This window comes from Entelurus aequoreus, linkage group LG17 (assembly GCF_033978785.1).
Source record: "Entelurus aequoreus isolate RoL-2023_Sb linkage group LG17, RoL_Eaeq_v1.1, whole genome shotgun sequence".
Lineage (NCBI taxonomy): Eukaryota > Metazoa > Chordata > Actinopteri > Syngnathiformes > Syngnathidae > Entelurus > Entelurus aequoreus.
In genome coordinates this window covers 6,598,023-6,625,522 of record NC_084747.1, presented here as the reverse complement: position 1 = coordinate 6,625,522, position 27,500 = coordinate 6,598,023, and the positions used below count along the sequence as shown (strand labels likewise).

The 27,500-nt window shown below is 37.5% G+C and overlaps 4 protein-coding genes across 11 annotated transcripts in view; 2 read left to right on the top strand and 2 right to left on the bottom strand.

The window, feature by feature from the left end:
• The window catches only part of rilpl2 (Rab interacting lysosomal protein-like 2), a 12,364-nt gene extending 12,060 nt beyond the window's left edge, over window positions 1-304 (top strand). Inside the window, exon 4 of one of the 2 annotated variants that reach the window (XM_062024020.1) lies at window positions 1-304. This exon is cut by the window's left edge and continues 1,828 nt beyond it. The gene's annotated coding sequence lies outside the window, so the exon portion shown is untranslated. The other variant, XM_062024019.1, reaches the window with a different exon arrangement.
• Window positions 305-1,531: 1,227 nt separating this feature from the next.
• Window positions 1,532-12,832, bottom strand: kmt5ab (lysine methyltransferase 5Ab). Of its 3 annotated transcripts, none has more exons than XM_062024517.1 (8): window positions 12,680-12,832; window positions 12,460-12,563; window positions 6,534-6,687; window positions 6,249-6,417; window positions 6,068-6,155; window positions 2,835-2,894; window positions 2,108-2,298; window positions 1,532-2,028 (listed from the first exon to the last, which is right to left on the bottom strand). In XM_062024517.1, the coding sequence occupies exons 1-8, from the start codon at window positions 12,687-12,689 to the stop codon at window positions 1,818-1,820; spliced, it is 987 nt and encodes a 328-aa protein (XP_061880501.1). In that variant the 5' UTR covers window positions 12,690-12,832; the 3' UTR covers window positions 1,532-1,817. The 3 variants fall into 3 exon arrangements, with proteins under 3 accessions (XP_061880501.1, XP_061880499.1, XP_061880500.1); XM_062024515.1 differs by having other exon boundaries at window positions 1,535-2,028; window positions 6,249-6,459; window positions 12,680-12,830; XM_062024516.1 differs by having other exon boundaries at window positions 1,536-2,028; window positions 6,249-6,459; window positions 6,534-6,684; window positions 12,680-12,829.
• On the bottom strand, window positions 12,679-15,483 carry mtrfr (mitochondrial translation release factor in rescue). Its single transcript, XM_062024519.1, has 2 exons — window positions 15,083-15,483; window positions 12,679-14,050 (listed from the first exon to the last, which is right to left on the bottom strand). The coding sequence occupies exons 1-2, from the start codon at window positions 15,356-15,358 to the stop codon at window positions 13,820-13,822; spliced, it is 507 nt and encodes a 168-aa protein (XP_061880503.1). The 5' UTR covers window positions 15,359-15,483; the 3' UTR covers window positions 12,679-13,819.
• Window positions 15,484-19,715: 4,232 nt separating this feature from the next.
• LOC133632213 (membrane-associated phosphatidylinositol transfer protein 2-like) overlaps window positions 19,716-27,500 on the top strand; it is a 154,892-nt gene continuing 147,107 nt past the window's right edge. For all 5 annotated transcript variants that reach the window (XM_062024510.1, XM_062024514.1, XM_062024513.1 and 2 more), the window contains exon 1: window positions 19,716-20,380. The gene's annotated coding sequence lies outside the window, so the exon portion shown is untranslated. The remainder of the gene's footprint in view (window positions 20,381-27,500) is intronic.

Below are 27,500 nucleotides of genomic sequence, written 5' to 3'. Positions count from 1 at the left end.
AAATTGTTTTATATTTGGTGCTGGTAAAAAATGCGTATTACTATTAGAACATTAGTAATGCAGGACACTTCAATGAGTCCATCCTCTCTATACCAAGCATTCTTACAGCTCTTGTATGGGATAACATTCAATGTGTACCTAATGAAGTGTCTGAAAACTTTGGCTTAAAATGTTGCACAGTGATGTTATTAGCTTTGCAGATCGTCTCAAACTTGATACATTCCAAATGAAAATAAAACCATGCGCTGGGGAATGTTTCTTTATCTTAATTTCTAGTGTGGAAATCAATTCGATACTAGAGATGTCCGATAATTGCTTTAAAATGTAATAGCGGAAATTATTGGTATCGTTTTTTTATTTTTTTTAATTAAATCAACATAAAAAAACAAGATACACTTACAATTAGTGGACCAACCCAAAAAAACTCCCTCCCCCATTTACACTCATTCACACAAAAGGGTTGTTTCTTTCTGTTATTAATATTCTGGTTCCTACATTATATATCAATATATATCAATACAGTCTGCAAGGGATACAGTCCGTAAGCACACATGATTGTGCGTGCTGCTGGTCCACTAATAGTACTAACCTTTAACAGTTAATTTTACTCATTTTCATTCATTACTAGTTTCTATGTAACTGGTTTTTATATTGTTTTACTTTCTTTTTTATTCATGAAAATGTTTTTAATTTATTTATCTTATTTTATTGTATTATTTTTTTAAAAAAGGACCTTATCTTCACCATACCTGGTTGTCCAAATTAGGCATAATAATTAGGGATGTCCGATAATGGCTTTTTGCCGATATCCGATATTGTCCAACTCCTTAATTACCGATACCGATATATACAGTAGTGGAATTAACACATTATTATGCCTAATTTGGACAACCAGGTATGGTGAAGATAAGGTCCTTTTTTTAAAAAATAATAAAATAAAATAAGATAAATAAATTAAACATTTTCTTGAATAAAAAAGAAAGTAAAACAATATAAAAACAGTTACATAGAAACTAGTAATTAATGAAAATGAGTAAAATTAACTGTTAAAGGTTAGTACTATTAGTGGACCAGCAGCATGCACAATCATGTGTGCTTACGGACTGTATCCCTTGCAGACTGTATTGATCTATATTGATATATAATGTAGGAACCAGAATATTAATAACAGAAAGAAACAACCCTTTTGTGTGAATGGGGGAGAGAGGATTTTTGGGTTGGTGCACTAATTGTAAGTGCATCTTGTGTTTTTTTATGTTGATTTAATAAAAACAAAACAAAAAAAAAACGATACCGATAACAAAAAAACGATACCAATAATTTCCGATATTACATTTTAAAGCATTTATCGGCATCTCTAATAATAATGTGTTAATTCCACGACTGTATATATCGGTATCAGTAATTAAGAGTTGGACAATATCGGAATATTGGCAAAAATGCCATTATCGGACATCCCTATTCGATGCAAAGCAAATCATGTCAATCCTTCATCACACTGTATTGAGACCATTAAATGTACATAAACTGAGCACATTTCAGCTCCTTATGTGTTTTATTCTTCAATGTACAGCACAGTTAATAACTTACATGAGTGGGCATGTTAGCCAATAGGCAACATTTCCAATATTTGATAGGAAAGGCTACAGTTTGATAAGCAGAAAAAAGCATGATTAGAGGATGTGAAAAAAGCACATTCCAAGAGCATGTTTAAAAACTATTTCATTCAAAATGGAAGGACGAATGTTATTTTTCATCCATTTTTTTTTTAAACATAATTTAAAAAAAGCACCAGTTCGAATCCGTGAAAAGCATTTTCAGTGCTTGAGCCACGGGTGAGCCAAGATGGACGCTTTGCTGCGGTCGCCATAATCGTACAGCAGCTCCTCGTTGGCCCGGATGTCTTTGGACGCCACCAGGATGAGGTGGGGGACGCCATCGATGGCGTGCAGCTTGGTGTGGCAGTTGCCTGCCTTGCTGTGGTTGATCAGCCTCCCCAGGCGGCTCGTCTCTATGGTGGCGTCCACGCTGTGGGCGCCGTTAAATGATCAGTAAAACGTCATTTCGGGACTGTGTAGAAAATGTTATTTCTGGGGTGATGACTGACCAGTATGTTTTGGTGTTGTACTGGAAGTAGTACATGTAGCAGCCCGTTTGAGGGTCCTGGGCGTAGCGGGCCTCTCGCAGTTTGGCCTCGGTCAGTTCCAGCAGGTCACCGTGGTACTCCACTACAAAGTCCCCCTTTGTGAAGACCCGGGTCGCAAACACCCCTCGACCTTTGCCCTCCATCACTCGCACCTGTGGATTATAGACAGCGCCAGTCATTTGTGCTGTCAAGTATATTGCACAACACAGAACTAGAGATGTCCGATAATATCGGCCGATAAATGCTTTAAAATGTAATATCGGAAATTATCGGTATCTGTTTCAAAAAGTCAAATGTATGACTTTTTAAAACGCCGCTGTGTACACGGACGTAGGGAGAAGTACAGAGCGCCAATAAACCTTAAAGGCACTAACTTTGCGTGCCGTCCCAGTCACATAATATCCACGGCTTTTCACACACACAAGTGAATGCAATGCATACTTGGTCAACAGCCATACAGGTCACACTGAGTGTGACCGTGTAAACAACTAACACTGTTACAAATATGCGCCACACTGTGAACCCACACCAAACAAGAATGACAAACACATTTCGGGAGAACATCCGCACCGTAACACAACATAAACACCACTGAACAAATACCCAGAACCCCTTGCAGCACTAACTCTTCCGGTACGCTACAATATACACCCCCGCTACCCCCTCCACATCAACCTGAAATCATTACCTGCATTCCCTCCTCGACGCCGTTCTTTATGAGGTCGTCTATGTGCTTGTGCTCTTCGTTCTGTTGACAGACAAAAGCATTAAGTTACCTGAAGGTTATTGCAGGTGTAAGCGCACTGCAGTGGGAACATGCAGTACACTTACTGGCCCCAACATAAATCTAAAAAGTCAGCATAAGGACCTTTCTGAAAATCTTTGTAGGGGTGTCAAAATGGCCCCCAAGCTGCACTTTTGAAACTTACTGGCCTCGAGTATATTCTAATAACTAAGGGTGTAACGGTACACAAAAACGTCAGTTCGGTACGTACCTCGGTTTAGAGGTCACGGTTCGGTTCATTTTCGGTACAGTAAGAAAAAAACAAAATATACATTTTCTGGTTATTTATTTACCAAAATGTGTAACAATGGCTTTATCCTTTTAACATAACAATAACATACATATACACACAGGGTCCATTGTCAGGGTTAACGTGGTCAACATATATAAAATAAAAACTAAATAAGATAAGGCTCAGAATTGGTTTCTTAACAAAACCTTTCTACATATAAAGTGCAACATTTCCACATATAAAGTGCAACATTAAACTGCTTCAAGTTGTTGCTCGGATTAAATAAAATGACAAAACTTTTCTTCTACATATAAAAAGTTTCAAGTCAACTCAGCCTCAGATTAACTTTTCTTCCCCCCCCCAGCCTTTAATCCTGGTGACTTTCACTCAAATGTCATGTTTTTTGCCAGGAAAATCAGTTTATCCACACTGTCTGCAGAAAGAGCAGACCTGCTTGCAGTTAATCTAGAACCTTTATTTAACCAGATAAGAAAACCCATTGAGATCAAGATCTCTTTCACAAGGGTGACCTGGCCAAGAGGTCAACAGCACATGTCACAGAGCAGTTTCAAAATAAATACATTAAGACATACATTTTAAAATACATAAGAGAAGTGTAAAACAACAGAGATTTACATCTTTAAAAACACAGGCACTGTGCAAACGTCTCTCGCTGTTTGTCCCTCAGGACAGAACGGAAGGCTCCAAATGGAAGTAGTTCTGTAAGTTTCAGTTTCGTCTGCAATTCATTCCATGCCATAGGGGCAGCAATGCCAAAAGCTCTTTTGCCAAATTCAGTCCGTACATGAGGAACAGTTAAAACATACAAATTGTTAGAACGTAATGCGTAAGAGCTGCTTTCGGAGGTATTAAACCTAAAAGAGCCTTATAAATGATAGTCAGCCAATGTGTGTATCTGCGTGCACTCAATGAAGATAAGTCTGACTTCATATACAGTTGACAATGGTGGGTGAGACTACGACAGCCAGTAACAAATCTTAGTGCTGAATGAAAAACAGTGTCCAAGGACTGGAGGCATTTAGACGAAGCACTAAAATAAAGCACGTCTCCATAATCAATTACAGGCAAGATAGTTGCTGTCACCAATTTCTTTCTGACTTTAAGAGAGAAGCAGTTTTTATTTCTAAAAAAGAAACCAAGCTTTACCCTAAGCTTAGAGACCAAGTTGTTAATATGGGCTTTAAATGAAAGCTCCTGATCAAGAGTAAAACCCAAGTACTTGTAATTTAAGACCTGCTCTATAGGGTTTCCATTTGATGTTACAATATTTGGAATATCTTCCAGTAGCACCCTTGAATGAGAGAAAACCATTACCTTGCTTTTATCTGTATTTAAAACCAATTTAAGATCAAATAAGCGAGCCTGGATGACATCAAAAGCAGCTTGTAAAAACTCAAAAGCCTGAGTGATGGAGGTTGAACAGCAATAAATATGATGGAGGTTGAACAGCAATAAATAATGGTGTCGTCTCCAGCTGTGGAAAATACCCTTTGGCTGGGCACGGAGCTAGCAGGTAGTGCGAGGTAGTGCCTGGCTAACTTGGCAGTAAGAGGATGTATGGGCTCATTGTTCTTCCACCATAGAAGTGGCTCAAAATCTACTTTTTAATGCAATATGGTCTTAAATCTGCTGCTATAAAAACATTTGTTATTGCTTTAGCCCTGCCTGACTCGCTGAGGAGAGGCTGCTTGAATGCGGTGGGAGCTGTGTTTGTTCGTCTTTCTCTTCGTTGAAGCGATGTTATCCATTGTTGTATCGCACCGCGAAGCCGAAGTGTTCCCATACGGAGATATTAACGAGGCAGGACGGTCTTCCAGCTCTGGCCTTTGCATGTTGTAGTAGCCCGGTCGCTGCTAGCATGCCGTGTGTTGTGCCTCGGTGTGCATTGTTTACACAACGTGCAGTGTGCTACTTAATACGTCCGTGTGGAAACTCGTTCTGTACACCTCCAAACCGAACCGAAACCCCCGCACCAAAACGGTTCAATACAAATACACGTACCGTTACACCCTTACTAATAACACAATTAAAATGAATTATTAAGATATATTACTGGATATTATAACTTGCTTTTGTCACGCACATCTGAAATGTTGATGTTTTCTTCAGATATCTTAGCGTATAGATAGATAGTACCGTAATTCCCGGACTATAAGCCGCACCAGCTAAATTTAGGGGAAAATACAGATTGCTCCATATATAAGCCGCACCCGACTATAAGCCGCAGGGTTTTGATGTGTAATTACCGTAGTATATAGGGGTTCCTGCTACCACGGAGGGGATTGTCGGGACAGAGATGACTGTTTGGGAACGCAAAGCGTCCCATTTATTAACAATAAATCTTTCAATCATTCAATCAAACTTTCACACCTTTGACATGGCGAACAGCATTCGTGCAGAGTACAAATAATACAACGGTGCAAAGTAATACAAAGTGCTCGCCTGTACGTTATCAAAATAACCAGCCTACCGGTATATGAAAAGTCAGTCTTTAATCATTGTGTCATCGTCTTCCTCCTGCGTACTAAAACCACCGAAATCCTCTTCGTCGGTGTCGGAGAAGAACAGGCCGTAAATAAGCCGCACCGTTGTATAAGCCGCAGGGACCAGAACGAGGGGAAAAAGTAGCGGTTTATAGTCCGGAAATTACGGTACTTTATTGATTCCCTCAGGAGAGTTCCCTCAGGAAAATAAAATAAAAAATGTATGTACTGTAATATAACTTTGCATCTTTAACGTGCGAAATGTATCAAAGCAAGCCCTCGGGAACCTTAAATTTTTCTGTATTCAGCACAGTAGAAAAAAAGTTTGGACACTCCCTTTTCATTAGGTCTCGTTAGGTGTACCTAATTACCTCGTTAGCAAGAAAGAAGTCCTCACTAACCTTGAGCTCTCCTTTAGTTTTTCTGTGACTTCTCCTGATGGGAAAGAATTCTGTCACCTTCCTGTTTTGGGTGGCATTATTCTCCGTCCTGAACATTGGAAACCAAATAAAGATGATTCATTAAATCAACAAATGCCATTCCTCTCCCCACTGGAGAAACATCACTTATTTCTACACTCACTTTTTTCCTTTGACTCTGCGAGGGTTTCGACTTCGGGATTTTGCCGCGGACACTTTGCGGTCTTCCGCAGGCACAACGTTTGAGTGCGCCGGCGACTCCTTTTGTTGAGGTTGATGCGCAACGTCTTCTTTCGTCTCGTAATTGCGGCTGTCCCGCTCGGCCCCGCCCACTTTGGGTTGACACACATCAGAGTGTGTCTCATTAGGGATGTCTTCAAATCAGAAAGTACACAATTAGCACACACAATAGTTGTATTTATTTGTCACAGTCGGTTATTTGCCACACCTTTGTTCACTTTGGACGCAGCGTCCACGTGATTGACGTCTGACTCGTTGCCTTCCTGAATCAACATGCTTGACGTGTCACTCAGAGGCGATCTGGATTTGCTGGGACTGTGTACACTCGGGGGGGAAGATTGTGCTTTTCTGGTGCAATCCTGCTAACAGGTTAATTATTAAATGCAGTCAACTGCAGAGTAGAGAATACATTGTCAGGGTTTCCCGCAGCGCTTTGTTGTTAAGGCGGCCGCCTTAACAACAAAGAGCCACCGTCTTAAACTAAAGTCTTTAAAAAAAAAAAAATGTTTTTTTGTCCTGTAAATTAAGCATGATGAGTTGAGCATGTCAGCATGTGGCCCCACTTAACTCTTTTTTTTCAAATGCTTATTGCAAACGCTTATTTACAGTCAGTAATTAATTTGACTGAGTCATTATTTTGACTTAGTAAATATTGACTTACTAAGACTAAAGTATGTCATTATTTTGACTTAGTAAATATTGACTTACTAAGACTAAAGTATGTCATTATTTTGACTTAGTAAATATTGACTTACTAAGACAAAATAATGACATATTTAGTCTTAGTAAGTCAATATTTACTAAGTCCTAGTTGCCTGAGATACTAAGTATGTCATTATTTTGACTTAATAAATATTGACTTACTAAGACAAAATAATAATGAGTATGTCATTATTTTGTCTTAGTAAATATTGACTTACTAAGACAAAATAATGACAAAGTCAAAATAATGACACTCATTATTTTGTCTTAGTCAATATTTACTAAGTCAAAATAATGACATACTTAGTCTTAGTAAGTCAATATTTACTAAGTCCTAGTTGCCTGAGATACTATAAGTATGTCATTATTTTGACTTAGTAAATATTGACTTACTAAGACAAAATAATGACATACTAATTATTATTTTGTCTTAGTAAGTCAATATTTACTAAGTCAAAATAATGACATACTTAGTATCTCAGGCAACTAGGACTTAGTAAATATTGACTTACTAAGACTAAATATGTCATTATTTTGTCTTAGTAAGTCAATATTTACTAAGACAAAATAATGACATACTTAGTCTTAGTAAGTCAATATTTACTAAGTCCTAGTTGCCTGAGATACTAAGTATGTCATTATTTTGACTTAGTAAATATTGACTTACTAAGACAAAATAATGACATACCTTAGTATCTCAGGCAACTAGGACTGTTTTGTGTTTTGTTTTTACTTTACGGAAAAAACAGAGATATATATCTTATATTGCCATTCAGCATACGGAGCGGAAAACACAACCAAAAATTGTAGGCTTCTTCACGCGACGAAGCCGGCCTACTTCACCACAGTCTGTAGTCTATTGCCCCCGCGTCCCAGGCAGCGATGAGATGGAGACGTGATGGTGGCGACAAGCCAAATTACACTGCACCTTACCCCTACCCAACCCCTTACCCCTGGAGAGACACCACTTTAACTAACAAATATTCTGGGGGAAACACTGATTGTTTTGGTGTTTGACAAATACAAAAAGGTTCATGAGTTTGCCCGACAATAAACCCTTGAAGCCCCTTAAAAGTGTAACAAAGTAATACATGTGATACACAATTACTTTATCCCCACTTTCATTGTCTCAAATATGACAACTTCACTTATCCATGAGTTTTAAAAAAAATATCTTTTTTTTTGTTAATACAATCCTGAAAGAAATTGGGTACAAAGTGGAATATTTACATATCTTAAAACAGTGTTCCGGTTATTTTGAAGGTAGAAGCTTTGATGTATTGATTATTCTTCAGAAATATCATTACATGTACGCATTATATGCGGTTATTGGGCCAAATCGGTCAAAGTGTGGGCAAATATGGACTGCATCATCTACCCTGCAAAATCTGAAATCTGGGTCAGATTAAATATCTCAAATAAGGCTGATATTTGCTTATTTTCTGTCTGATAAGATAATTCTTTTCACTAAGCAGATTTTATGTTAGAGTGTTTTACTTGTTTTAAGTGTTTTGGTCCTAAATGATCTCAGTAAGATATTACAGCTTGTTGCTGAGATTTGATGACCTATATTGAGTAAAACATGCTTGAAACTAGAATATCAACTGTTGCAAAGCTGTGTCATCAACACTCACAATTATAAAACTACTTTTTTAAAGTAATCATTTCTTATTTCAAGCATGAAAAAACAAATCATGATGCCGAGCGCATATCATTATGTCAAGATAATGGCACTAGCATTTACTTCATCTAAGAATATTTTTCAACATATTGAGCAAAAATGTCCCTTTTTTTTTTTCCTACCAAGAAAATTGAACTTGTCATTAGTAAGAATATACTTATTTTAAGGTATTTTTGGGTTCATTGAGGTTAGCTAATTTTACTTGTTTTGGAAAGTCTTGACAAGCCGAATTTTCTTGTTCTATTGGCAGATAATTTTGCTTAGTTCAAATAAAATACCCCTCATTTTTGTATTTTTTTGTTTTGTTTTTGAACACTGACTTTTTGCAGTATAGTTTCTTGTTGATATCCTGTCTTTCTCGTGTAGTAAAGTAATTGAAACTATAACCTACAACACCCCCTGGGGTACCTAATACAGTATCGTATGTACAGTATTTTGTATTTGTATAGTGTTTTGTATATTGTACAGGATTGCTTATTTTTATTGGATAGTAGTCTGTTTATTTCAATTGTTAGTTTTTTCTTTATTACCTGTTGTGTAATTTAATTTATTTTCACCACATATTTGTTCTCACCACCGCACCTTAAATTGGAGTCCATAATCTCGTTATATGCAAATACAATGACAATAAAGTCCATTCTATTCTAATTAACTCACATCTGAGAAATGGGTACAAGTTTAGCTTAAAAGCTGTGTTTATTTTCCACCATACATCTACTTTTATCCCAATATTTGCAAATAAGTGTCAATATTAAAGAAACACACTGCAAAAACTGAAATCTAAGTGAGATGAAATATCTCAAATAAGGGTGATATTTGCTTATTTTCTGTCTAAGATAATTCTTCTCACTAAGCAGATTTTATGTTAGTTTTTTACTTGTTTTAAGTGTTTTGGTCCTAAATAATCTCAGTAAGATATTACAGCTTGTTGCTGAGATTTGATGACCTATATTGAGTAAAACATGCTTGAAACTAGAATATCAACTGTTGCAAAGCTGTGTCATCAACACTCACAAGTATAAAACTACTTTTTTAAAGTAATCATTTCTTACTTCAAGCATGAAAAAACAAATCATGATGCCGAGCGCATATCATTATGTCAAGATAATGGCACTAGCATTTAATTCATCTAAGAATATTTTTCAACATATTGAGCAAAAATGTCTTTTTTTTTCTACCAAGAAAAGTGAACTTGTCATTAGTGAGAATATACTTATTTTAAGGAATTTTTGGGTTCATTGAGATTAGCTAATTTTACTTGTTTTGGAAAGTCTTGACAAGCCGAATTTTCTTGTTCTATTGGCAGATAATTTTGCTTAGTTCAAATAAAATACCCCTAATTTTTGTATTTTTTTTGTTTTGTTTTTGAACACTGACTTTTTGCAGTATAGTTTCTTGTTGATATCCTGTCTTTCTCGTGTAGTAAAGTAATTGAAACTATAACCTACAACACCCCCTGGGGTACCTAATACATTATCGTATGTACAGTATTTTGTATTTGTATAGTGTTTTGTATATTGTACAGGATTGCTTATTTTTATTGGATAGTAGTCTGTTTATTTCAATTGTTAGTTTTTTCTTTATTACTTGTTGTGTAATTTAATTTATTTTCACCCCATATTTGTTCTCACCACCGCACCTTAAATTGGAGTCCTTAATCTCGTTATATGCAAATACAATGACAATAAAGTCCATTCTATTCTAATTAACTCACCTCTGAGAAATGGGTACAAGTTTAGCTTAAAAGCTGTGTTTATTTTCCACCATACATCTACTTTTATCCCAATATTTGCAAATAAGTGTCAATATTAAAGAAACACACTGCAAAAACTGAAATCTAAGTAAGATGAAATATTTCAAATAAGGGTGATATTTGCTTATTTTCTGTCTGATAAGATAATTCTTCTCACTAAGCAGATTTTTTGTTAGTGTTTTACTTGTTTTGGTCCTAAATTATCTCAGTAAGATATTACAGCTTTATATTACAGAGATTTGATGACCTATATTGAGTAAAACATGCTTGAAACTAGAATATCAACTGTTGCAAAGCTGTGTCATCAACACAAGTATAAAACTACTTTTTTAAAGTAGTAATTTCTTACTTCAAGCATGAAAAAACAAATCATGATGCCGAGCGCATATCGTGTCAAGATAATGGCACTAGTGTTTAATTAATTTAAGAATATTTTTCAACATATTGAGCAAAAATGACTTTTTTTTCTACCAAGAAAAGTGCACTTGTTATTAGTGAGAATATACTTATTTTAAGGTATTTTTGGGTTCATTGAGGTTAGCTAATTTTACTTGTTTTGGAAAGTCTTGACAAGCCAAATTTTCTTGTTCTATTGGCAGATAATTTTGCTTAGTTCAAATAAAATACCCCTAATTTTTGTATTTTTTTTCTTGTTTTTGAACACTGACTTTTTGCAGTATAGTTTCTTGTTGATATCCTGTCTTTCTCGTGTAGTAAAGTAATTGAAACTATAACCTACAACACCACCTGGGGTACCTAATACAGTATCGTATGTACAGTATTTTGTATTTCTATAGTGTTTTGTATATTGTACAGGATTGCTTATTTTTATTGGATAGTAGTCTGTTTATTTCAATTGTTAGTTTTTTCTTTATTACCTGTTGTGTAATTTAATTTATTTTTACCCCATATTTGTTCTCACCACCGCACCTTAAATTGGAGTCCTTAATCTCGTTATATGCAAATACAATGACAATAAAGTCAATTCTATTCTAATTAACTCACCTCTGAGAAATGGGTACAAGTTTAGCTTAAAAGCTGTGTTTATTTTCCACCATACATCTACTTTTATCCCAATATTTGAAAATAAGTGACAATATTAAAGAAACACACTGCAAAAACTGAAATAAGATTATATATCTCAAATAAGGGTGATATTTGCTTATTTTCTGTCTGATAAGATAATTCTTCTCACTAAGCAGATTTTTTGTTAGTGTTTTACTTGTTTTAAGTGTTTTGGTCCTAAATTATCTCAGTAAGATATTACAGCTTTATATTACAGAGATTTGATGACCTATATTGAGTAAAACATGCTTGAAACTAGAATATCAACTGTTGCAAAGCTGTGTCATCAACACTCACAAATATAAAACTAATTTTTTAAAGTAGTAATTTCTTACTTCAAGCATGAAAAAACAAATCATTGTCAAGATAATGGCACTAGAATTTACTTAATTTAAGAATATTTTTCAACATATTGAGCAAAAATGACCTTTTTTTTCTACCAAGAAAAGTGCACTTGTTATTAGTGAGAATATACTTATTCTAAAGGTATTTTTGGGTTCATTGAGGTTAGCTAATTTTACTTGTTTTGGAAAGTCTTGACAAGCTGAATTTTCTTGTTCTATTGGCAGATAATTTTGCTTAGTTCAAATAAAATACTCCTAATTTTTGTATTTTTTTTTCTTGTTTTTGAACACTGACTTTATGCAGTGTAGTTTCTTGTTGATATCCTGTCTTTCTCGTGTAGTAAAGTCATTGAAACTATAACCTACAACACTAATTAATTAACCTCCGAGAAATGGGTATAATTATGTTTTTATTTCCCACCATACATCTACTTTTATCCCACTATTTGCAAATAAGTGTCAATATTAAAGAAACAGGAAGTTGCATCGGTCAATGGTGGTGGTTGCTAGGCTGCGGAAGGATATTTACTGGTTGGTTTGTAGACTCGCGGAAGGAACTATTTGTTTCCGCTTTAGCCATCAAACATACCTTCTTGTAAGCAGCGGGCAGGTTTTCCTTGATGTCCTCCGCGCTCCTTTTTTGTTCGGGAGTGTTTTCAAGTTTGTTGTCCGTCCTTAGCTCATGTTTTTTCCCTGTAAAAAACACAAAACACACCCGGGCGCCACCGACCGTGTTGTTATCCATTCAACCTTGTAGTTTAGCGTCGTTATTGACTAGCAGCGAACAACATTGACGACGTTTTCAGTACCTTTTGCCATTTCAGTTTCACAAATGCATTTCCGTTGTGAGTGGCGACAAATTAAATGTACCGCTCGTTGTCCACTTTTCCCCTCGCTAGTTTATTGTTAAAGACGGCAGCACATACAAACTACTGTGTGCTGGAAACGTGGTGGAGTTTAAAAACCCACAGCTGCTCTGATTGGTTATTTCATACAGATGGGCGGGGTCATCGCCACGGAAAGGCGTTCTCTCATTGGTTGCATTGGAGCCCATGTTAAATGGCTGGTAACGGGGAAATATGGGTTCTCTTTTGAAACTTTCTGTTATATCATATTAATATAATTCATACTCGTAACAACAAAGAGGGTCAGATTCTGGTTAAAAGTGTTGTGATTAGCTATACACGAGAAGTATTATAGAGAGCTCTTTATTATTTACCTCTTGGTCGAACACCGGCATTTTTTCTCCCACTTCCGGTTAGTGAAGTGCAATACATCCTGTTACAACAGACTTTCACAATAAAGTTTTCAGCCGTAAACAGTACAAAAAGGTTTCCCGTGTAGTTTCAAAAACCAGCAAGTTGAAAGTAACCTCGTTTAATTTATCTTGTTATTTTACTGCAATATTTTTTAAAAAAGGGCATCATTGATGCTCACATTAAATACTTAATTTTTCTCAAATAATACATGGCACATATTTACATCCATTGGGTACCAAATGTGTACATTGTCCTTATATGACTGTTGTGGGTCTGTTTTGGGGATAATTGTATTAAACTTGGATAGGTTTGTTATGGGGGCAGCACGGTGGTACAGGGGTTAATGCATGTGCCTCACAATACGAAGGTCCCCAGTTCAATCCCGGGCTCGGGATCTTTCTGTGTGGAGTTTGCATGTTCTCCCCGTGACTGCGTGGGTTTTCCTCCCACCTCCAAAGACATGCACCTGGGGATAGGTTGATTGGCAACACTAAATCAGCCCTAGCGTGAGAATGCGGGTTTAAATTGTTGTCTGTCTATCTGAGTTGGCCCTCCGATGAGGTGGCGACTTGTCCAGGGTGTACCCTGCCTTCTGCCCGAGTGCAGCTGGGATAGGCTCCAGCACCCCCTCCCCCCCCGCCACCCCAAAAGGGACAAGCGGTAGAAAATGGGTGGATGGATGGATGGATTTTAATCAATGTCGCTCCCAGGCTTGGCTTCAGCAACCAGGGCTGCTTTAAACAGTCTTTTTCTCTCCAGGTTCTCATTGGCTTTCCTCCGTTTTTCTTGTTTTTTTGCTTCAGACTCTTTCTTCTTCACAAGGATTTCGCTTTGCGCCCCTTTGTGGAATACATCCAGTTTCTCTTGCATGATCGCCCGGGCTCGCTTCCGATTGATATCCACTGATCTGGTTTGATGGCACTGCGAGGGGGGAAATGGCATATATTATTTCAGCAGATATTTCGACAAAGACACTACTGTACTAGATTAGAGATGTCCGATAATATCGTCCGATAAATGCTTTTAAATGTAATATCGAAAATTATCGGTATCAGTTTCAAAAAGTAAGATGTATGAATTTTTAAAATGCCGCTGTGTACATGGACGTAGGGAGAAGTACAGAGCGCCAATAAACCTTAAAGGCACTGCCTTTGCGTTCACATAATATCTACGGCTTTTCACACGCACAAGTGAATGCAAAGCATACTTAGTCAACAGCCATACAGGTCACACCGAGGGTGGCCGTATAAACAACTTTAACACTGTTATAAATATGCGCCACACTGTGAACCCACACCCAACAAAAATGACGAAACATTTCGGGAGAACATCCGCACCGTAACACAACAGAACAAATACCCAGAACCCCTTGCAGCACTAACTCTTCCGGGACGCTACAATATACGCATGTCCCAAATTCCAAGCTGCTGTTTTGAGGCATGTTAAAAAAAAATAATGCACTTTGTGACTTCAATAATAAATATGGCAGTGCCATGTTGGCATTTTTTTCCCCCATAACTTGAGTTGACTTATTTTGGAAAACCGTGTTACATTGTTTAATGCATCACAACAAAATTAGGCATAATAATGTGTTAATTCCAGGACTGTGTATATCGGTATCGGTTGATATCGGAATCGGTAATTAAGAGTTGGACAATATCGGATATCGGCAAAAAAAGCCATTATCGGACATCTATACTGGATATTAAGTGTATTGACAATACTTGTGTTGGAACATCTGAATTGTGTCTCTGTAAGATACTGTTTACTTTTTAAAGGCAGAATCGTTGCTCCAGTTTTTTCTTTTATTGGATTGTGCATGTGTGGCATTAAGTTGTCTAAATTAAATTAGGGTGCCGCATTTAGTGTGCTCACAAACATCATGTGGTGTTAAATGAAGACTTAGGGAAAGGTAAAAAAAAACCACTAGGAATGTTAACAAGTATGACGAACCTTAACCACCAGCCCAGAAGGGATGTGTTTGAGCACCACGCAGTTACTGGTCTTGTTAGTGGCCTGACCACCGGGTCCAGATCCTCTAACAAACTGCTCCTCCAGCTGACTTTCATCCAGGACGGGCAGGTCTATCAGGTCCTTCTTGCCGGCCACCAGCACCCATGTGAGGCCGGCTGGAGGTGAGGAGGGCAGCCCTACACGATCCTTCCGCCACATGGCTCCACTCCGTACACTGTTGTACACGTAGCATAACAACGGGGGAAGTCGCGACATATTTTAAGTAAGTCTGTTAAAAATGTTTAAATAGACACGAGATAAAACATCGCTTTTAATGTCCTTGGAAATAACCTGTTTGGGTTATCCGTGTTTACATCCGCTATATGTTCTTCTTCGTTGACAAAACACCGTACAGTATTTGTATAGAGGCACTGTCGCCCCCCTGTGTTAAATAGACGAAATGCATTATATGTTGACTAGATCAGTGTTTTTTGATTGATTGATTGAAACTTTTATTAGTAGATTGCACAGTACAGTACATATTCCGTACAATTGACCACTAAATGGTAACACCCGAATAAGTTTTTCAACTTGTTTAAGTCGGGGTCCACGTAAATCAACTCATGGTACATGAGTATATATATCATCATAATACAGTCATCACACAAGTTAATCATCAGAGTATATACATTGAATTATTTACATTATTTACAATCCTGGGGGTGGGATATGGAGGGGGGGTTAGGTTTGGTTGATATCCGCACTTCATCCATCCATCCATCCATCTTCTTCCGCTTATCCGAGGTCGGGTCTCGGGGGCAGCAGCCTAAGCAGGGAAGCCCAGACTTTCCTCTCCCCAGCCACTTTGTCCAGCTCTTCCCGGGGGATCCCGAGGCGTTCCCAGGCCCGCCGGGAGACATAGTCTTCCCAGCGTGTCCTGGGTCTTCCCCGGGGCCTCCTACCGGTCGGACGAACCCTAAACACCTCCCTAAGGAGGCGTTCAGGTGGCATCCTGACCAGATGCCCGAACCACCTCATCTGGCTCCTCTCCATGTGGAGGAGCAGCGGCTTTACTTTGAGCTCCTCCAGGATGACAGAGCTTCTCACCCTAATCAGCACTTCAGTCATCAACAATTACATCATCTGAGAAATGGACATTGAAACAGTGTAGGTCTGACTTGGTAGGATATGTACAGCGAGCAGAGAACATAGTTTATAACACAATATTATGTCAGAGCCACTCGACGTACATTGCATCCGGTCTGCGGTCCTCTCCAAGGTTTCTCATAGTCATTCTCATCCAGGGCCGGCCCGTGGCATAGGCCGTATAGGCAAATGCTAAGGGCGCCCCCCGATGGACGGCGCCACGCCAGTGCCACAAATGTTGGAGAAAAAAAGAAAAAAAAAGTTGGTACTATTATTTCTAAATACAAAAAATAATCCCACGTTAATTAAAATGCAAAGTAAAGCCTATTTAATAGTAATATTATTTGTTACAACATTACGCCCCCCCATCCCCCCGCACGGTGCGCCCCCTCCCTTCCCGTATCATGACTCTTACCACATCAAAAAATCAACACAAGATGTCAAAACGGCCAAAACTGTCAGGTGCCCAGGGAAGAAAAAATAGAAAAGAAGAGGAGGAGAAACGAGAAAAAAACAGAGGTAGCAGGTAGGTAACGTTAGCCTACATGAAATTATTTGTCTGTTACAGAATGTGATAGTAACCTGGCTTTTTAGCATTAAGCTAATGTTACATGATTCGGCAATTGCTAATCAATAAGTAGCTAGTTCTGTTTTAACGTCGGGTTAATATTGTGGAGGAGGCTAAATTGTTATGGAAAATAATAATGTAACGTTAGGTAATTACAGTACTCCCACCTTACATTCCTCAGGGACATTTGTATTAGATCTTTTAAGCAGGTGTTTTTTGTTTACATTGTTATTGCCTTCTGGTTAGCTAATGTTTGCCCTGCAGGTAATAGTCACTTTTCCACCCCTTTATATATTAGGTATAGTTGTAAGCCTAGTTGTTAAAGTGCACATCATTAATGTTAATTAAGCAATATCACATGAGAGGGAATGCTGTTCTTTAATTTGAGCACTGCTGTGATTCGGTTAAAGATAATCATAACATTCTCATAATAAGTTAATTTGCTTTCTTTAAGTAAAAAAAAAGGTCAAAGACGAAGCTATTCGGTTTCTTGTGAGTATATACATTTCACTGCCGATGTGGGGGGGCGCCACCTAAAATCTTGCCTAGGGCGCCAGATTGGTTAGGGCCAGGCCTGTTCTCATCGACGTCCCAATGGGTTGTGAGTTTTTCCTTGCCCTTACGTGGGCGCTGAACCGCAGATGTCGTTGTGGCTTGTGCAACCCTTTGAGACACTTGTGATTTAGGGCTATATAAATAAACATTGATTGATTGATTGATAATTATCATTTGAAGTACAAACATACATTTAAAATCTGTTACTGTTTACCTTACTTGAAGACATTGTTAAACCAAAAAATCTCAGCAAAGTAATGCGAAGTATTCGTTTTACGTGATTATAAGATAACTGCCAGAACTGCTGTAATCAGCAAGTTGTCGACCTATTTATGTAATGTACGTGTTTCACCAGTAGAGGGCGACCTTCTGCTTCCGTTGACCAATGATGTCAAGTTGGGAGAAGTAAGCAGGGTACCGGAAGTTGTGCACCTATTATGGCGCCATAAAGGAGGAAAGGCTCGGATTAGACTCAGCAGGGGAACCCAAAATGTTGAAGGAGCCATAATGTTACCAAAAATACAAAACAAATCTGTAGCCACATTACATACAGATAGTGTGTCATGAGATATACATTTAATTAAGAGGACTTAAAGGAAACTAAATGACCTCAAATATACCTATATGCAATATGTATATATAGCTAGTCTAAATAGCATGTTAGCATCGATTAGCTTGCAGTCTTGCAGTGACCGATTAGCACTCCACACAAGTCAAGAACATCAACAAAACTCACCTTTGTGCATTCACGCACAACATTAAAAGTTTGGTGGACAAAATGAGACAGAAAAAGAAGTGGCATAAAGCACGTCCTAGAAAGTCGGAGAAAGTTATATACATGTAAACAAACTACGGTGAGTTCAAGGACCGCCAAAATTAGTAGGACAAAACGGCGCTCGCCAAATACTCGAATCAATGAAGCATGTTTAATATTAACAGTATGGATGTCCGATAATGGCTTTTTTGCCGATATCCGATATTGTCCAACTCTTAATTACCGATACCGATATCAACCGATACCGATATATACAGTCGTGGAATCAACACATTATTATGCCTAATTTGGACAACCAGGTATGGTTAAGATAAGGTCCTTTTAAAAAAAAAATGTATTAAATTAAATAATTTTTCTTGAATACAAAAGAAAGTAAAACAATATAAAAACAGTTACATAGAAACTAGTAATGAATAAAAATGAGTACAATTAACTGTTAAAGGTTAGTACTATTAGTGGACCAGCAGCACGCACAATCATGTGTGCTTACGGACTGTATCCCTTGCAGACTGTATTGATATATATTGATATATAATGTAGGAAGCAGAATATTAATAACAGAAAGAAACAACCCTTTTGTGTGAATGAGTGTAAATGGGGGAGGGAGGTTTTTTGGGTTGGTGCACTAATTGTAAGTGTATCTTGTGTTTTTTTTGTTGATTTAATTAAAAAATAAACAAAAAAAAAACTATACTGATAATTTCCGATATTACATTTTAAAGCATTTATAGGCCGATAATATCGACAGGCTGATATTATCGGACATCTCTAGTTTTAACTATTAAATTAACCAAAAATATTACTTATTTTATCTTTGTGAAAATATTGGACCCACCGTGTTGTCAAGCTTATGAGATGTGATGCAAATGTAAGCCACTGTCACAATATTGTTCATTTTTATTTTTTGTTAAATAAAGTCTAATGATAATGTCAATGAGGGATTTTTAATCACTGCTATGTTGAAATCGTAACTAATATTGATACTGTTGTTGATAATATTCATTTTTGTTTCACTACTTTTGGTTTGTTCTGTGTCGTGTTTGTGTCTCCTCTCAATTGCTCTGTTTATTGCAGTTCTGAGTGTCGATGGGCCGGGTTTGGTTTTGGAACTGGATTGCATTGTTACGGTGTTGCTGTGTATTGTTTTGTTGGATTGATTAATTTAAAAAAATAAAATAAAATGAAAAAAAAAGAAAAATAGATTTTTTCGCGATTCGAATTCAAATTGATTTTTTTCCCCACACCCCTAATAAACAGTGTGCTTTATAACAATTAGGGAGGTTTGTGTCATGTTTGTCCTCCTACAGAAACCATATTAAAACAAAAAATATATTCCCCCCCCCCCATCTTTTTCAATTTTTTATACATTTTTGAAAAAACTCCAGAGAGCCACTAGGGCGGCGCTAAAGAGCCGCATGCGGCTCGCCAACCCCCGGATTAGAGCCAGTCAAAAATAATTTCCTACATTTATGAATTGTGCTAAAACAACCTTATTCCTACATATCATACTATCCAACGACAGCCTTAGTTCTTAAATTTCGGACTTTTATTGCAGTAGGGTAACCGGAACAGCCACCGGAAGTCCTCTCCTAACTTGACACTGTGACGTTCTTGTAAGGACTGTAAAGTCTCGCATTGCTTCAGACTTACGGAGTGACAACTTAACGATGGCGGACCCACTTCGGCGTCTCCTCCTCCTCCTCCTCCTCCTCCCTACGTCTTCATGTGTCGCCCGCCCTTCGTCCTCCGCACTTCGGCGGCGCTTCACCTGAGCACCGGAGACGGGGTGGTGTTTCCCGGATGAGCCTGGCCGCCAACTCCCGCCAACCGCTGCTAGCGCATTCAAGGGCATTTTTTTTTGGTTGGTGTTTTAAGCTAACTTTAGCCCGTTGGGCTGTGGTCGCTTCCGCCCGTACTGAAGATGGGGCGCCTGTGAGAGTGTGAGCGACATGTACACACACACTGGATGGTGAGGACGACGGCGGCGATGATGTTTGTGGACGCGTCATTTGTTGGCGTTGAATCCGGGCTGAGGGTCCAAACACTCGGCGTCGTCAAGGAAATCGCTTGCTGACTTCTATTTCACTAGAGGTGCGCTCGTTTCACTCATGGCCTTCTTTGTGGACCTCGCCGGGTGGGCGGTGGCTCCTGCTTGACCCCTGAGAGCCCTCCTCGTCCCCGCCCAGACAAAGTGGACGAACTTTGACTTTTTGTTTTTATCCCACAAAGGCTGGCAGTGGGACGTGCATCGCAGGTACGTGACGACATTTGCAAAACATCACTTTTTTTAAAATCATGACTATATAGCAGGCCTGGGCAATTATTAAAAATGTGTATATCTATTTTTTAGGAAAACTAATACAAAACCTCACAATAAAGTCTGATTGAATGCTAAAAATGTTTAGGGCTGCAACTAACGATTAATTTGATAATCGGTCGATTATTACTTTGATTAATCGATTAATAATCGGATAAAAGAGACAAACTACATTTCTATCCTTTCCAGTAGGGCTGTGAATCTTTGGGTGTACCACGATTCGATTCAATATCGATTGTAGGGGTCACGATTCGATTCAAAATCGATTTTTTTTTTTCAATTCAACGCGATTCTCGATTCAAAAACGATATTTTCCCGATTCAAAAGGATTCTCTATTCCAGGGGTCACCAACGCGGTGCCCGCGGGCACCAGGTCGCCCGTAAGGACCAGATGAGTCGCCCGCGGGCCTGTTCTAAAAAAAAAAAAAAAAATTTTTTTTTTAATTTTTTTTTTTACAATCAAATCTACATAGAAAAAACACAAGATACACTTTCAATCAGTGCATCAACCCAAACAACCTCCCCCATGCACACTCATCCACACAAAAGGGGTTATTTCTTTCTGCTACCAATATTCTGGTTCCCACAACATAGACAACACATCTGCAAGGGACACAGTCCCTGAAGCACACATGATTGTATAGGCTGCTGGTCCACTAACATTTTCATTAATTACTATTTTTTATGTAATTATTTTTATATTGTTTTACTTTCTTTTTTATCCAAGAAAATGTTTTTTATTTATTTATCTTATTTTATTATTATTTTTTTTTAAAGGGCCTTATCTTCAACAGACCAGGTTGTCAATGAAATTAGATTTTTTTAAAGGGTTTTTTAAACCAGGCCCAGTCCAGATAATGTCCAAGTCGGACTCAGCAACACACACCTTCATTCATGTACACAGAAAAAAATTAGGGAACACAACAGATTGCATATAATTTATAAACAAAACACTTTGCATTCCATTCGAAAGGACGTTCCCTTTAGATTTCTGATCCTTAACATTTTACATTTATCATAATTAAGCTTAAGGCCAGATTGCTGTGAAAATATGTCCAAAAGATTAAAAAGGTTCCGCATACAATGAGGAAAAATCTTATCTTTGTGAATCAGCCGTTTCTGACATGAACTTCATCAAGAACAAACACAGAACACGCCTCACTGATGCACATCTGCAAGACTCACTCAGAGTTGCAGTGTCAAGTTACACACCAGAGTACAACACACTAGTTAACAGCATGCAATGCCAGGCTTCCCACTAACTGACAAAGAAACAGATAACAGATTTGGTGTCCAGTTCAAAGTGTGACATGATTTAAAAATTTGAGAGTTTACTTTTCTATTTTACATGAGTTATTATTTGTACAAACATGGTGCAAAGTAATTCATGATTTGTTAAAAGATGTTAGTGGCTAGCTAGTTAAAATGGGATATTGTCTTAGAAGTGATCATTTGAAAATGTTCAATTTGAAAAATGTGCACTTAGAGAAAATATAAAAATAAAGTGTTGCATATTGATATTTATCTGTTTCTATATATATTTATTGTGAGAAATCATTAAGATGATCAGTGTTTCCACAAAGATAAATATCATTAATTATTAATAATAACAGAGTTAAAGGTAAATTGAGCAAATTGGCTACTTCTGGCAATTTATTTAAATGTGTATCTAACTGGTAGCCCTTCGCATTAATCAGTACCCAAGAAGTAGCTCTTGGTTTCAAAAAGGTTGGTGATCCCTGGACTATTAATTCAATACATAGATTTCAGCAGGATCTACCCCAGTCTGCTGACATGCAAGGAGAGTAGTATGTTTTTGTAAAAAGCTTTTATAATTGTAAAGGACAATGTTTTATCAACTGATTGCAATAATGTAAATTTGTTTGAACTATTAAATGAACCAAAAATATGACTTATTTTATCTTTGTGAAAATATTGGACACAATGTGTTGTCAAGCTTATGAGATGCGATGCAAGTGTAAGCCACTGTGACACTATTGTTCTTTTTTTAATTTTTTTTAAATGTCTAATGATAATGTCAATGAGGGATTTTTAATCACTGCTATGTTGAAATTGTAACTAATATTGATACTGTTGTTGATAATATTCATTTTTGTTTCACTACTTTTGGTTTGTTCTGTGTCGTGTTTGTGGCTCCTCTCAATTGCTCTGTTTATTGCAGTTCTGAGTCTTGCTGGGTCGGGTTTGGTTTTGGAATTGGATTGCGTTGTTGTGGTATTGCTGTGTATTGTTTTGTTGGATTGATTAATTTAAAAAAAATAAAATAAAAATAAAAAAATAGATTTTTTAAAAATGAGAATCGATTCTAAATCGCACAACGTAAGAATCGCGATTCGAATTCGAATCGATTTTTTACCCACACCCCTACTTTCCAGTATTTTATTGGAAAAAAACAGCATACTGGCGCCATGTTCTTTCAACTTGCCAAATAAAACAAGGAAAATGTTACAAAAATGTACACTTTTGACACCCCTGCTATAGATAATAAAAAATGTAATCTGATAAATCTATGGATAAAAAGCAGAGCCTGGTGACATATGCGCGTTTATCATAACTCTCTCTCTCTCTCTGTCTCTGCCCCTCCCTCACCAATGCTGCTGCGCGCACAATTTGTTTTGTTTTTAACCCCTTCTTAACCCTGAACGTACATTGAAAATACACGCAACCCTAACTCAAAATGCCGGACATTTGAGGCATTTAAGAAACTCCGCCCTGACAGCTCCGCTAAAGAGGACATGTCCGGTGAAAAGAGGACGTATGGTCAGTCTATCCTAGATCGGTTTAACCCGACATGTCCTCTTTTGCTAGCATGCTAGCAGCTAACGGGCTACGATAGACTGACCATACGTCCTCTTTTCACCGGACATGTCCTCTTTAGCGGAGCTGTCAGGGCGGAGTTTCTTAAATGCCTCAAATGTCCGGCATTTTGAGTATTGTTTACACAACGTGCAGTACGCTACTTAATATGTCCGTGTGGAAACTCGTTCGGTACACCTCCGCACCGAACCGAAACCCCCGTACCGAAACGGTTCGCTACAAATACACGTACCGTTACACCCCTATTATTTTGATTGTTTCTCAGCTGTTTGTAAATGTTGCAGTTTATAAATAAAGGTTAAAACAAAACAAAAACGTAGCCTCAGCACATGCGCATACCATAGATCCAACGAATCGATGACTAAATTAATCGCCAATTATTTTTATAATCGATTTTAATCAATTTAATCGATTGGTTGTTGCAGCCCTAAAAATGTTATGACAGACCGCCTTAAAAACGGAATGGAATTTTTTTTCTTTCTATGAACGATAAAACACTGAATATTGAGAACATATGAACGTCACACCCCCTCTCGGTCGACATATTTTACAATCAAGCCAAATGCAACAAACACAGTGAAATATGAACGTGAAGGGTAAAACAACAAAAAAACATCTACAATCTGATATATAGGACTGCAACAACTAAACGATTAAATTGATTAAAATAGATTTATAAAAATAGTTGGCGATTAATTTAGTCATCGATTCGTTGGATCTATGCTATGCGCATTTGCAGAGGCTACTTTTTTATTTTTATTTATTTATTTTTTGTATTTTTATTTTTTTATAAACCTTTATTTATAAACTGCAACATTTACAAACAGCTGAGAAACAATAATCAAAATAAGTATGGTGCCAGTATGCTGTTTTTTTCTAATAAAATACCGGAAAGGATAGAAATGTAGTTTGTCTCTTTTATCCGATTATTAATCGATTAATCGAAGTAATAATCGACAGATTAATCCATTATCAAATTAGTTGTTAGTTGCAGCCCTACAATAAAGTCTGATTGAATGCTAAAAATGTTATGACAGACCGCCTTAAAACGGAATGGAATTTTTTTTCTTTCTATGAACGATAAAACACTGAATATTGAGAACATATGAACGTCACACCCCCTCTCAATCGACTTATTTTACAATCAAGCCAAATGCAACAAACACAGTGAAATATGAACGTGAAGGGTAAAAAAACAAAAAAAACATCTACAATCTGATATATAAGACTGCAACAACTAATCGATTAAATTGATTAAAATCGATTATAAAAATAGTTGGCGATTAATTTAGTCATCGATTCGTTGGATCTATGCTATGCACATGTGCAGAGGCTACTTTGTTTAAATTATTTTTATTTTTTTTAATGAACCTTTATTTATAAACTGCAACATTTACAAACAGCTGAGAAACAATAATCAAAATAAGTATGGTGCCAGTATGCTGTTTTTTCCCAATAAAATACTGGAAAGGATAGAACTGTAGTTGGTCTCTTTTATCCGATTATTAATCGATTAATCGAAGTAATAATCGACAGATTAATCCATTATCAAATTCGTTGTTAGTTGCAGCCCTACAATATTGCAAACTTCCTGTTGATTTTTGCTGGGGGTTGTCAGTGTATGAAATATAGGTCTAAGTGAGACCTACATAGAGGTTTTTGTTTCATGTCTCTACGACATTCCTACTGGGAGTTACAGGCAGTTTTGTCTGTGTTTTCTTCCTAGGGGGCGCTAGAGCGCAATTTTGAGTTTTGGGGTTTGTTTTTTTGATTAGATCGTAATTTTCGTCAGTCCTGATGTGTGTGTCCAATTTGGTGAGTTTTGAAGCATGTTAAGGGGGTCAAATTACAGCTCAAAGAGGCGGCGGTACAATAATAAAACGCTACAAATACAATAGGGTACTCTGTCCCAAGTAAGTATGGTGCCAGTATGCTGGTTTTTTCCAATAAAATACTGGAAAGGATAGAAATGTAGTTTGTCTCTTTTATCCGATTATTAATCGATTAATCGAAGTAATAATCGACAGATTAATCCATTATCAAATTAGTTGTTAGTTGCAGCCCTACAATATTGCAAACTTCCTGTTGATTTTTGCTGGGGGTTGTCAGTGTATGAAATCTAGGTCTAAGTGAGACCTACATAGAGGTTTTTGTTTCATGTCTCTATGACATTCCTACTGGGAGTTACAGGCAGTTTTGTCTGTGTTTTCTTCCTAGGGGGCGCTAGAGCGCAATTTTGAGTTTTGGGGGTTTTTTTTGGATTAGATCGTAATTTTCGTCAGTCCTGATGTGTGTGTCCAATTTGGTGAGTTTTGAAGCATGTTAAGGGGGTCAAATTACAGCTCAAAGAGGCGGCGGTATAATAATAAAACGCTAGAAATTCAATAGGGTCCTCTGGCCCAAAGGGACTCGGTCCCTAATAAGTATGGTGCCAGTATGCTGTTTTTTTCCAATAAAATACTGGAAAGGATAGAAATGTAGTTTGTCTCTTTTATCCGATTATTAATCGAAGTAATAATCGACAGATTAATCGATTATCAAATTAGTTGTTAGTTGCAGCCCTATATTTGATATATCACTAAGCTTTAGAACTTTCTTGTAAAAATCTCCTTCCGCGTCTGTCCCTGACACCCGCATTTCAGGCTCTGGAAACACTCTGTGGAAACGCTCCCCACCCACACTGCTTGGTGCCTCATCTGACCTGCTGTGACGTAGATTACCATAGTAACCAGGCCTGGCCCTAACCAATCTGGCGCCCTAGGCAAGATTTTAGGTGGCGCCCCCCCACATCGGCAGTGAAGTGTATATACTCACAAGAAACCGAATAGCTTTGTCTTTGACCTTTTTTTTTACTTAAAGAAAGCAAATTAACTTATTATGAAAATGTTATGTTATGATTATCTTTAACCGAATCACAGCAGTGTTCAAATTAAAAAACAGCATTCCCTCTCATGTGATATTGCTTAATTAACATTAATGATGTGCACTTTAACAACTAGGCTTACAACTATACCTAATATATAAAGGGGTGGAAAAGTGACTATTACCTGCAGGGCAAACATTAGCTAACCAGAAGGCAATAACAATGTAAACAAAAAACACCTAAAAGATCTAATACAAATTTCCCTGAGGAATGTAAGGTGGGAGTACTGTAATTACCTAACGTTACATTATTATTTTCCATAACAATTTAGCCCCCTCCACAATATTAACCCGACGTTAAAACAGAACTAGCTATTTATTGATTAGCAATTGCCGAATCATGTAACATTAGCTTAATGCTAAAAAGCCAGGTTACTATCACATTCTGTAACAGACAAATAATTTCATGTAGGCTAATGTTACCTACCTGCTACCTCTGGGTTTTCTCGTTTCTCCTCCTCTTCTTTTCTATTTTTTCTTCCCTGGGCACCTGACAGTTTTGGCCGTTTTGACATCTTGTGTTCATTTTTTGATGTGGTGACGTCCAAAAAGAGTCATGATACGGGAAGGGAGGGGGCGCACCGTGCGGGGGGAAAGGGGGGGGCGTAATGTAACAATTAATATTTCTATTAAATAGGCTTTACTTTGCATTTTAATTAACGTGGGATTATTTTTTGTATTTAGAAATAATAGTACCAACTTTTTGTCTTTTTTTTTTTTTTCTCCAACATTTGTGGCACTGGCGTGGCGCCCCCTGATGGACGGCGCCCTTAGCATTTGCCTATACGGCCTATGCCACGGGCCGGCACTGATAGTAACTAGTAGGGTTGTACGGTATACGGGTATTAGTATAGTACGGCGATACTTATGAATCATATTCGGTACCATACCGCCGCTGAAAAGTACCGGTCCGCCACACCCTAAGATTTTTTTGATAAAATAAAGCCAATAATGCAATTTTTCTGGTGCCCTTTATTTAGAAAAGTATCGAAAAGTACCGAAAAGTATCGAAATAATATTGGTATCAGGACAACTCTAGTCACTAAAATATCATGCAAAAGCGCAGATTCCAACCATTGAAATACTTTGTATGGTATATAGCTACGAACTATGGGAGATCGGGCTTTCTGCTCCGCTGCTCCCAGTCTGTGGTTACGCTCTCCCTGACCACCTGAGGGCACGTCAGACTGTGGATGCTTTTAAAAAAAGGCTTAAAAACCCATCTTTTTTATAGTTATGCATGCTGGTTCTAGCTATTGGGCTGTTTCTAGTTTTATATTTTATTTATTTTTATTAT

Bases quoted from the DNA above. Each gene is read 5' to 3' on its own strand.
- kmt5ab (XM_062024515.1), bottom strand. The intron at 6,460-6,533 runs GTGTGGCAAATA...TCTGATTTGAAG, and splicing joins TGCGTCCAAAGTGAACAAAG to ACATCCCTAATGAGACACAC. The intron at 2,895-6,067 runs GTTAGTGAGGAC...GTCTGTCAACAG, and splicing joins AAACTAAAGGAGAGCTCAAG to AACGAAGAGCACAAGCACAT.
- mtrfr (XM_062024519.1), bottom strand. From the start codon at position 15,358: ATGTCGCGACTTCCCCCGTTGTTATGCTACGTGTACAACAGTGTACGG. The intron at 14,051-15,082 runs GTTCGTCATACT...CCCCCCTCGCAG, and splicing joins CTTCTGGGCTGGTGGTTAAG to TGCCATCAAACCAGATCAGT.